The sequence below is a fragment of the Engystomops pustulosus genome, chromosome 2, assembly GCF_040894005.1.
Source record: "Engystomops pustulosus chromosome 2, aEngPut4.maternal, whole genome shotgun sequence".
In the NCBI taxonomy this organism is placed as follows: Eukaryota; Metazoa; Chordata; class Amphibia; order Anura; family Leptodactylidae; genus Engystomops; species Engystomops pustulosus.
In genome coordinates, this window is record NC_092412.1 from 116,559,509 (window position 1) to 116,572,189 (window position 12,681).

Below are 12,681 nucleotides of genomic sequence, written 5' to 3' on the forward strand. Positions count from 1 at the left end.
GCTAAAAAAAAAAAACTTTTAAAAATATGCTAATTTGTCCCAGGCGGTCCTGCGCTTATCACAAAGGGTGCTCATTCAGCTACTTTAAATCATGGCTATCCAAGTCGTAGTTTTCCTTTAAGAATAGTTTGAAAGTGAAATATCTTTATGAATAATAATTTCTGAAGAGAGGTTTCTAGATTGTTCCAGTGCACAGTGTAACATTACATACAGCAGTCACTCTGGTTATAATACATTACTATGTATATCACATCATCACTTTAACAACCAAATTATAATACTAGTGGCAGGCAAACAGCATAAGTGCCAAAAGAAATGTCTATGGTATTTTACATGGTTTGATTTTTTTACATCCTTAGGAGATTTAAACCAATAGCTACAACTCATAAAACCTCTAGCCTAAAAAAGGTTACTGACATGCAAAACATGTGTTGCTCATTCCAAAACACATGCGTTTCAGTGGAGACCAATATGCGTTTGGGTCTGGCCCCTCCCACTTTACAGATCCAAAAAGCACCATGTGAACGCGTCCTTCTTATTTGAATTTCCTTGGCCTAGACATTTTGTCAAGGTTTGTGTTTTGTGTCTGTAGCATTGCCATTTTATGGAGGGGTGTAGAATGATTGATTTGTTTCTCACATCTGCATCTTGTTTTAGTTTTCTTTGCCTTTCATTCCGGAGACTTCTTTGCAACATTTTGCTGTAGCTTGAGACATTTTTCTGACATTTGACAAAAAGTCTCAAATAAAAAAAGGGAATGAGATCTAATACCAAAAAAACAACTTTGATAAATATGGCTGGGAGAAACCCACATAAACGGGCGCAATATAAGTACCATACAATAGATAACTATGATAAATGTCTCCCCTGATGTCTCGTATTGTGTACATGCAAAACACTGGGTGTCTACTACCACTAGTTTTACTAGGTAATATAGCAATTGGTATAGTAATGTTTAAATAACACATTTCCATAGCATTAAAATAACAATTAACCCTTTAATGACAAATTCTGAAAAGGATTTAATGGCCTGGGCATATTTAACTAATTAGACACATCCTAAGGGCCCTATCACACTGGTGTTGTTTTTTACAACTGTGGTTCACTAAGCATTGGTGTTTTCACATTTGCTTTTTTTGTTGCTTATGGAAAAAAAGTGTAAAAACCTGGCAATAAAAGTCGATGGGCCTGCAAAATAAAACTATAAAACTGATGACAGGTCAGTTTTTTTTCAATGATGGTGCTGGGAAAGCAGGTGTTATGTTTTCTTAAAGGGGTATTTCCATTTCAGCAAATTAATGGTAATGATTTTAAGATAAAAAGTTATTCCGATATACTTTCTGTATCAATTCCTCACAGCTTTCTAGATCTCTGCTTGCTGTCATTCTATAGAAAGCTTCTATGTTTACTACTAGTGGACAGAAATCTGACCATGGTCACAAAGGTGCATGGCTCTTAGTATCACATAAAGTAATCAGAGCTGCGTGTTATAACGAGCCGTGCACCTGTGTGACCATGGTCAGATTTATGTCCACTTGAAGTAAACATAGCAACTTTCTATAGAATGAAGCAAGCAGAGATCTAGAAAACCGCAAGGAATTCATACAGAAAGTATATTGGAATGTTGTATAGCTTTTTCTAATACAAATAATAGCATTAAATTGTAATTAATACAAATGAAACGGGAATACCTTTTTAACAATTTTAACCTTTTCTTTGCGGGCGCCCTTATGCCGCATTTACGTTGCGTTGTTTAAAGGCCTGGGGCACTAGTCCCCCCAATGCTTTATACTGTAATATTACCACCGTGGGTATAAGTTATGTCTCTGGCTATAACATAGACTCCCCTAGAAGCTCAGGTACAACATTGCGCACGTACTGAGCCTACACACACAGCTCGGAAAGACATCTCCTACACGGTGACAGCAGCTCCAAGCTCCTCCTCTTCCTGGCCAATCATGTGACCCGCTCCTCCCTAGAGATCAGCCCCCGCCTCCAGCGCTTCCCTGGCAGCGGGCCGAGTGCTGACGTCAAGTCCCCGCCCCCAGGTCGTTTTTCGGACTGTGTGAGCCATTTTGAGGTTAGTTGCAGGAGTGCGGGCGTCCGGAGTGGTTGTGTGAGGAGAAGCGCTGTGCGGGTGTATAGCTGTTACTGTTGTTGTGTTGTTATCTTTTCCAGCCGGATTTCCAGAGACACGTTCTTCTCTAGACGTCTGGTTCCTATTTAGATGGCAAGCTTTCCCGACTTTGTAAACGAAAATGAAATAGGTGAGTCCCCAGACTACGTGCAGCAGCAGTGGAGGGCTAGTCAGGGGGGCTCTGCCCTCTGTGGTGAATGGAGGCTGTGAAGCTATATGTTGCTGCTGTGTGATACTCGTGTCTGTCCCTATGACCTCTACTCCTAATATCTTTTTATTATTTTTGTGTCGGTCTGAATGATTCTGGATATGACATATATGTTGTAATGTAATTGTGGAGCAGCACGTGATGGGCGTTGGTTGTGGCTGCTCATCCCGTTCCTATACTAAACATCACATCACTTTAGAGGAATTGTCCAGTCTCTGTAGGTGTAGTCCATGGAGCTGCCATTAGGAATGTTGTGTTTCCCATGACTGTGCTCCCCTCCCCCAATATTAGTGTGGAATTTACTTCACCTTTTTCAGCTGCTTGACACTCATCCAACCAAACCGCTTCATTCCTTCCCTTCCCCCTACCCTCCTCCTTCACCCATCCCCCATATGACACGCACACCCATCCATCAGCAGCGCTCCCCCTCCCTCCTGCTGGTATCCTCCTATGTCTAGGATGTGAGATGCTGGCGGAGTCCTCTGTTGATGGGTTTGTTTTCCATTACTTTCTATTATAGAACATTAATAAGTGTTTATATTTCATATGGATAACTACCCACGTCTATGAGGATAGTGACCCTACCCTGTGAGGGTTGATGAGATCGCTGTCGCTAGGTGTGCCATTTGTGCTAGACTTCAGTTTCTTATTTTCAATATTATGTGTTTCCTTTCTAGCAAGATCACGGAGCATTGGGGAGCTGATATCACCGACTTCTCCATTTGAGCAGAAGTATGGCCGTGAGAACTGGACAGTGGCTTTTGCTCCAGACGGTTCCTATTTTGCTTGGTCTCAGGGTCATCGAATTGTGAAATTGGTGCCTTGGTCTCAGTGCCTTAAAAACTTGTAAGTACTGTTTCCACTAAGTGGGTTTCAATCTTCTTTTTGTACTCTAATGAATTATAGATGCTTGGTAATTTATCTTAACTTTTTTACTGCCTAGATCTTTAGCAAGTTTATTATTATGATATTAAACTCTTTCCTGAGCTCTTCTCATATCAGATGAGAACAAGAGTGATTGGGGTGATTTTCGCCTTAAGGGATGGCTTTTCTCAATATGTTGAATGTACTGATACTTTTAATGTTCTGGCTCTCAACTTATTGTTTGACGTCTGCACTTTGATGAAAATCGTTTTCAGTGCTGCTGGCAATACAAAGAACGGTGTAAACTTGACAACTGGAAGACTGTCGAGGCAGAACAGTGATGCAGCACCAAGAAACAAACCTCAAGAGCATTCCATAGACTGTGGAGACATTGTTTGGAGCTTGGCATTTGGATCATCTGTACCTGAAAAACAAAGTCGCTGTGTGAATATAGAATGGCACCGCTTCAAGTTTGGTCAAGACCAGCTGCTACTTGCTACGGGGCTAAGCAATGGGCGCATCAAGATTTGGGATGTTTATACAGGTATCTCCTATTTCAGGGGCTAAATAGCCAAATATACTTAAATTTCGATCTGTATCTATGACTAAAAAGTTTGGAACAGGTGTAATGTTGGAATCATGAGGGTTATGAGTCATTTCCTTATTGTATTAGTCATGTCTTATACTTTTTAGTTTTTGAATGGTAGTGTTTTTATTTTTCTCCCCTAAATCATGGTCGTGTCCTCATTGGACAGATGGGATTCACTGGAAACACAAGCGGGACACAAATATTCTAATTTTTGTTTTGTAAATGTAATATACATATAAATGTAAAATATTGTAGCACTTTAATCAATCTATTTATGACAGAATTCTGTTTAGACAATAACTCAAACCCTTGAGAAATATGGTGCAAGGTGTTTACAGTTATTTACAAGGTTAGGAAGATTAGGCTGCGTTCACACAAACATGGGGACATACGGGAGGCACGCTTGAGACGAGAGGTTATCAGCGCTCTTCTCTCCGTAGAAAATAGAGCCTTACGGCCGAAGGTGGAGTATGTTGTTGCTTTTTGTTTTTGTGGCAACGGCTCAGAACGGTGAGCCCTCCTTGTTCTCACCGTGTCAAACAATGTTTATTTGGCTGTCAATTTGCGGCCGGATATACTTTGCCCCGACGGTTGTGTGAATGGGTCCAAAAGGGTGCAGAAAAATGTTGTGGGATGTTGCTTTGCGGGAAAATGTTCTGCAAGAAAAATTCTGCTGCTGCTTCAATCTGTGCAAGGAAAGACTAGACTTATCATACAGCGGTAGACAGTTTGACTTGGTTGAAAATCTTAATTTTTATAAATTTGATTAATCTACCCCATTATGTTGAAGGGGTTTTTATATTGATGACGCATTCTTGGTTTCATAGGTATAAATTAGACCGGGTTCAATTTTCCAGCACCTTCTCATTTAACTTGCATTACTTAGTTGCTGTCAATCGTACTGCAGCGCTCTCCCAATTATTTTTCAAAACCAGCATGTGTCACTTTATCAGGTTATAAATTGATAAGGCTTTAACTTAGCCAAGTGTGTTTTGAGATTTGTTTTTTCCATTACATTTTGTACTTCAAAATAGTTGGCCATTTTGGTTAATATATAGAACACTTATTTATAAAAAAAAAAGGTGAATTTGGTAAACTTTTTGAAAAGAATAGCTTTTTTCAAACTTCAAAATGTTCTGGTTTTCAAACTGATAGTAACTAATTTGGCTAGTAAGACTAACTACATTTTATAAGTGTCCTTTTGTTTTATTACGACTCTAGAAAGATCACAAATTGAACAGAATTCACTCCAATTTTCAAAAAAATTTTAGAATCCATTATTTTAGGGACCACTTCATTTCTATAGGAGTTTTGGAAGTTGTGCTAATAGAAACTTCACCCCTCAAACTATTCAAAACAGCAGGTAGGAAGCTGGTTAAGCCTTTATGTATTTTACATAAATTAAACAAAATGAAGGCTTGATTTGGAATTCACTAATATTTATCATTAAAACGTTCATTTAGCTGCAAAATTTACCCACATAAAGAGGACACCCCACATGTGGATGAAACCCTCTGTCTGGGCATATACATGGCTCCTATCTCCAGTTGATTTTCTGGGGATAGGAACCATGCATTTTTTTTAAAGCTAAAAACATTGGAGACAAGTATTGTGCTATGGAAACCTGTCATTGGGGTTTATAGTACTAATCTGCTGATTAGTATAATTTTAGCGGCAAATCAGACTTTAAGGGATTCTGTTTTATTCATCAGTATTCACATGAGTAATTTCCACTGAAGCCAATTTAGTATGGAAATCTACAGATTAAAATAGATTTATTTATTTTATTTTTTATAGTTGCTGACAACATTGGATCCGTGGGAAAAAAAACGGAAGTGTGAAAAAGTCCATTGAAAAGAATGGTTGTGTTCATTAGCCATTCTTTTCATTGGACTTTATCACACTTTGCCTGTCTTTTTCTACTGATCCAATGTTGTCAGTAACTAAAAAAAAAAAAAAAAAAAAAAAAAGTAATTGGATAAAAATCCTAAGTTTGAAAAAACTGTTGAAAAAAAAAATGGATTTCTCTTTCGGACTTCAGTGTGTTTTTTTTTTTTTTTTTTTTTTTGTTTTTGTTTTTTTTTTTCCCTTACTGAACTAATCTGTAAGTTTCCATACTAAATTGGCTTTGGTGGTTTTCACATCCGTGTTACACTAATGTTAATCTGCCCTTATAGCTTGTAGACTTGGAATCTGGTGAACATAAATTGCATCACAATAGAACCCAGTGGTGTAGAAAAATTGAGGTTAGGCTGCATTCACACTAACGTGTGCACGCCGTGTCGTAGTACGTCGGCACACAGGAGAGGAAGATTGGTGAGCGCCTCTCACCCCACCCCTCTCCATAGAGATACATGGCGCGCAGCGTCGTAATATGGGGAAACAAGGACTTGTCCTACGGAGTGGTATGGTGCTGCACCGTAGCGCTACGTTTCATGTGCCCATTGCTAGCCTATGGGGGACGTATATACGGATGCATGCTTGCGGCCATATATACGTCCACCCAATGGTCGTGTGAATGTAGCCTAAGTAGAATTTGGGTCTTTATGTTGCATGTATATTGGCACTGGCCTTCAATAATATTAATAATAATCTTTATTTATATAACACCATCAAATTCCATATCACTTTACAGATTATGGGGAACAGGTGCACATATAAGACATTAGAGTAATAACATTTGCATATGAATCATTGGGAATGAGGGCCCTGCTTGAAAAAGCTTACAGTCAGAGTTCACTGTACAAGTCACACAGTGAGCCAGAAAGTTCCAGAATCCTGTAGTGGCTGTAAAGGTTACATGATAAACTTTTTGCGCTTACTGTTTGCAAATTAATCAGTCTGATAACCTGGACTGAAAAGAAGGCAAACACTATGCGATGCACTCTACACCTTGAGTTACTCACAGCTACATACAAAGAGAAGTGTTCTTTTTATGTGCTACTATCGCAGATCCAACCCATTGATACACCTGTCACCTGGTAGATGTCAAGATTTGTAAATGTTTTGTAATGTATTGAAGCAGAATGTGTATTTGGCGTTAATGACAATCTTTATATTTTTTTTCTTTTAGGGAAGCTCCTCCTTAATCTGATGGATCATACTGAAATTGTTAGAGACTTGACCTTTTCTCCAGATGGCAGCCTTATATTGGTTTCTGCTTCCAGAGACAAAACTCTCAGGGTCTGGGACCTAAAAGATGATGGTATGTGTCCAAATTAAGCATATTTAGGCGGATTTTCTGGAAGGGGTGGGCTGATCATTTGAGCTATGAGTGAGAAATTTTGTTTTGTCATTGGATAATCGTATGAGTTGATATAGTTGATATCTGTTAGTAAATTTGCATTAGTTGTGGCTGTTTTTTTTTTTTTTTTGTTTTTGTTTTACAAATTTAAATTCTGATCTGTGTTGCATCTTTTAGGCAATATGACGAAAGTATTAAGGGGGCACCAGAACTGGGTTTACTGCTGCACATTCTCTCCTGACTCCTCCATGTTGTGTTCCGTTGGAGCTGGAAAAGCTGTAGGTTTCAAAGTTCCCTATTTTTTTTTTTTTTAGAATTATTATGTTGAATCGATGAGTATTTGTTATCGCTAATTCAGATTGTGCTCAGTGTCTTGAATGATTGATTTTTAGTACATTGGTAAAAGCCTAATGATGCATGATGGAACTTGCTGAAAGTGTAATAATCATAACTTGCACTGCTTTTGGCAAGCAAATCCATTTCAGAATCCTGTAATGAGTAGCCAGAATCCATTCGGTGTGTCATCGGCCTCATACCTTGCTTTGCACATGCTAAAATGATTAAAATTTGAGCCAATAGCTTATGTTTCTGAAAATGCACATAGTATAGTAATGAGATCACAATATGTTATTACATTTGCCATGGTTTACACTATAACCTACTGCTGTATCTAAAAGCAGTGCAGGTGCTGCTCCTGTAACTTGCCCTTATGGCACAAATACATTAAACATTGAAATGCCTTCCCCTTAAGGGACCTTTTACTAAGATTGTATTGATTTTATTATTATTAGTTAATGTGAACATTGTAAGTAACATCCTTGTCTCCAGAGGAGCAGTTCACACCTAAAATGTAGTCTCTATGGATGTTGACATTCTTGTTTGTTAACCCTATGTTATTGTAGGATGTGTGTTTTCCATAAGCTTCTTGCTTTCCCTGTCACAGGTGGTGGCAGCAATATGGGTGTGATTGAGGTTAAGTTGGCACCACACAAAGGAGAGCACAGTGGTGTTAGCTGGGCAGAGAGTGGCATCTCTGGCTACCAGGCTGGGGACGACCAATGCCATAGGACGAAGTAACCTTGCAATCGACTGCAAGGTGTACTGTACGTACAGGTGCTGGTTGATGTCCACTTTCTGCTTTTCTTTCTTTTGTTTTTTTTAATTGTATATTTTTTTTCTTTTCTTTTCTTTTTTTTTTTTTTGTTGCTTTTAAACTAAGACCATAACTGCTGTATTCTTTCTAATATATTACTCCAGTAAAAGTTTCTAATGAACTAATAAGCATTTCTTGTTAATTATAAAATATAGCCAAAATATTCTTCTCCACCTGGCTTTCTGTAATGGGCAGTCGCTTGTATAACTGGACTGACCTGTCCCCAAATATATATGTATATTTAGTTTATAGAGATATTCGACCCATGTTCACTATTACGTAAAGTAAGGAGTTAGATTGTGCACTGCTAGTTATTGTGTTGCCAAAAGTGTTTTCTTTTGGCTGTCAACTCTCTCTTTTCTTGCAGTATCTGTTTCTCTCCCTGGGCTCACGTTGATGATTCAAGCCTTTTGTAAACCAGTGAACTTATTCTCTCAAAGGGGGTACTACTGGAGTAACCATATGATAACTTTCTCTTCTGTTTATATAATTAGTTCTATACATTGCAAACATGGGTTGTAATGCAAAACCCATCTGTTATCTTGTAGACTTAAATTCAAACTGAATTCATTTCTTTTTTTGTTCTATATTGTGCATTTATAGAACTTGCTTTAGCTGTAACATTTTAACTGAGCTTTTTTTCTTTTTTTAATTAGTTTTTTTGCATGCTTACTGCTATGTAATGTTATCCCATTAATTATACTGGGTATGACACTGAGCAAGTACTGTAATTTAATTAATAGCTATATTTGTAGGATTAGTTTTCTAGACTTCCTTGTTCCGTTTCCAATTTATAGACTATAACAACTGTCCTTTCCTTTTTAGGTCTTTCTGTGGGACATGGATAAATATACTATGATCCGTAAGCTGGAGGGACACTACAATGATGTGGTAGCTTGTGAATTTTCTCCTGACGGAGCTTTGTTGGCTACTGCATCGTATGATACCAGAGTATATGTCTGGGATCCCCATATTGGGTCTATTCTTTTTGAACTTGGGTATGTGATTCCTTAAAATTTGCATTGCATTACTCATTCTGAAAGATATAGCAGCATAATGTATGACTTTTCAATGTTCAATTTTTATCAGTTCTTGCTATAATTACATAATATATTTTAGTAACCCTGCAATTAAAACTTGCTACCAATACTGTCCAATACTTAGACAGTGTAAACTTAAAGGGAATCTGTCAACCGGAGACCTATTTTTAGCACTCCCCCAGTTTCCACAGAGCATAGTACATACACTGCCAAAGGGCTTTAGTATAAAAAAAATATAGGTTTTACAGAAAAATAAATGTTATATTGTACTTTTCAATGGCCTGTGCTCTGTAACCAGGCTCTTGTCCCCTTGGTGTGGCTATAGAAGAGCAGTTCCCACCACCATTGGGGAAACTGCTCCTCCTTGTGTCCTTTTCAAATATATGAAAACGCCCATCGCTTGGCGGCGCCCCCTGCTCCTCTCTATAGCCTCTTCCAAGTGATGGGAGTAATTCATTTATTTGAAAAGGAGCGCTTTCCCAAGGGTGGGGCGGAAACTGCTCCTCTATAGCCACTCCCAGGGGACAAGTGCCTGGTTACACAACACATGGTATTAAAAGGTACTATATAACATATCTTTTTTCTGTAAAACCTATTTTTTTATACAAAACCTCTTTTGCCAGTGTACGTACTATGTTCTGTGGGAGTTCTAAAAATGGGTCTCCTTGTGACAGGTTCTCTTTAAAGGGTAAAATAAAAAATTGTTCAAACTAGGCAATAGATTTGGGGCATCTTTCCAGAAGGTACACTTTTAATTGCCAACATTTGGTTACATTCGTACAAAGACTTCACATCTTATCTGACCCTATGACTGTATTTATTTTGTTTAAACCCTTTATTTTAATTTGTCTTAAATGGCTTTTTCTCTCTCCAGGCACTTATTTCCTCCACCAACACCTATATTTGCGGGGGGAGATAATGGTCGCTGGGTGAGATCAGTCTCATTTAGTCATGATGGGGTACATATTGGAAGCATTGCTGATGACAGGTCAGTTAAACTTTATTTATTTTCAACTTTCCGGTGGTTTCATACTTTGATAATTTTATAGAATTTTTGGTACATTTAGGCTGCATACATGTGATGCAGGTAACTTATGGAAAATGTGCATCGTCATACTTTAGCTGTTTGAAACCAAACAGTCTGTAAAATTTGTATGATCAAAACTGCTGAAGAATTCAGCCTTGGAGAGCTGTGTAATGAAGCCATTGAGCAACAAAAAAAAAATCTCTTTACTGAACATGCCACATTCACCTTCATTCCTGGAATTTTAATGCATTTTCAGTCTTGCTGCTACAGACCCTATCTTGTATGTAACCCGGGGACTGCCTGTGTGTGTGTGTGTGTATATGTGTGTGTGTAATATATATATATATATATATATATATATATATATATATATATATATATATATATATATATATATATATATATATATATATATATATATATATATATATATATATATATATTTTTATTATTTTTATTATTTTTCTTGCCCTTGAGCGATTTTGATGTAGTTTTTTTTCACAAATGATAATAAAAAAGTGACCATTATTTTCTCTTGTTTCTAATCTGCAGGTTGGTGAGATTTTGGCGTATTGATCAGTCCTACCCCGTTGAAGTTGCACCTATGAATAAAGGTCTTTGCTGTGCCTTTTCTACTGATGGCAGTGTTCTAGCTGCTGGGTAAGACCTTTTCATATTATTTAACCAATATTCCTGAGCTATAAACTATGTAATGAGGTACAAATATATATTTTTTTTTGATTTGCATGAAGTGCTTACACAAAAATCATTTGTCTTTTGACAGAACTCAGGATGGAAATGTACACTTCTGGGCTACACCTGTTTATGTTTCCAGCCTTCAGCACTTATGTCGTATGGCAATAAGAAGAGTTATGACTACAAATCAAGTCCAAAAGCTGCCAGTGCCTCCCAAAGTCATGGAGTTTCTCTCTTACCAAATCATGTAGACATTTTCAACAAACCGGTTACACTTGTCGAAGTGAGAGACACACTGAAACATTTAAAGCTTTATGCTTTAAGACTGGGGCTACAAAGTGACTTTGGTTCCATAATACCAGTATTGCAGTTTAATGTTTGGCAATGCAATCCATTTACAATGTGAACACTGGATTGCTGGGTGCACAAAGTTCAGTGTGTAAGTCATGTAAATCCTATTTGTTGCATTTTTTGTTTTGTTTAATGGGGGTTTGTGAATCCTAAATTACATGGGGTCAAACTGCACCCTACAGACAAATCATACATGGTTTGGTCACACAACTAGCATACAAAGTCTCTGTGTAGTCCTAGCCTAAATGTTACAACAAATCTGAATATTTAAAGTGCAGTATTTAAACATTTTATGCATTTCTGATCACTCTGAGCTTTACTGGTAATTGAAGAGTGTATGATACTCATACGATCTCTCATTGGAATGTTGACATATGATTTGTACAACTGTGAAACTGTAAATATGTGTATGCTGCTTTATATAGACCCTTCATTCATTTTCTTCTAAATGGCTGGCTTTTAGTTAGAGCGCCCTTTTTCATCTTTGTGTTAAAGTATGGTGTTGAAGGTTACTTACGTACCTGGTGGTTTTGTGTGGGAAGATCTCTGAACTTCGAAGGGGTCAAAGTTTCATATTTGTTTTATCCTATCATTCAAGTTCTAAATAGGATTGGTAAGTTTGGAATTTTAAGGCGTTGGTTGTATGTTTCCCCACCCATATAGAATAAAGGGACTTTTTTGGTTAGCCACCAAAGATGAGCAAAGTGTTCGCTGTTGCCTTCCGCTGTTTATTTGCACTCGCTGGTCTATTGAATGTATGCAGTGCTTATAATGCTAACCATATATTTTTAAGTTTTGCCAAAAGGTCCATAAATAAACAGTTTTGTATATAAAGGTGTTTGCATTTTATTTACAGCCGTGTGCACTAATCTAAATGTTGGTAACACCTTGTTGGGATCACAATGGCATATTGTCACAAACCTTGCCTACATGCTGCCATGTAGCAGTAATTTGCCATCTAGGTTATACAATAGCTAAGTTAAAAAATAAAAAAACATACACACAAAAAGTACCCTGGGCTACTAGTGAAACAAGATGGAAATGGTATAATCATATGCCAGCTGAAAGTGATAAATGGTCCTGTATAGTATATTGTGCATCTATTTTTGAAATAGATTTTCTTTTTTGTAAACACATGTAATAAAATTCCAAGTACTACCAAAAATGCATAAAGCACACCATAAAGGGAATATCAATCATCCTATTCCAATCCAAAATAGCATACTCCATACGATCTGAAACTCCCAGTCTTATATCCACCTATTTCAGACCCTGGCAGATGTGGTAAAATCACAATTTACTGCAATACCCAAAATGCTTGATCTATCAAAGTACAAAAACTAAAAAAAAAAAAGAGAACCTTCCCTGCAAA

The 12,681-nt window shown here is 37.4% G+C and overlaps 1 protein-coding gene across 1 annotated transcript; it reads left to right on the forward strand.

Annotated features, from left to right (window-relative positions):
* Positions 1-2,087: 2,087 nt before the first annotated feature.
* WSB1 (WD repeat and SOCS box containing 1) lies at positions 2,088-12,143 on the forward strand. Its single transcript, XM_072136114.1, has 9 exons — positions 2,088-2,267; positions 3,023-3,191; positions 3,485-3,753; positions 6,872-7,003; positions 7,220-7,320; positions 9,021-9,193; positions 10,110-10,223; positions 10,815-10,922; positions 11,047-12,143. Exons 1-9 carry the CDS (start codon positions 2,228-2,230, stop codon positions 11,207-11,209), a joined length of 1,269 nt encoding a protein of 422 aa, XP_071992215.1. The 5' UTR covers positions 2,088-2,227; the 3' UTR covers positions 11,210-12,143.
* Positions 12,144-12,681: the final 538 nt, after the last annotated feature.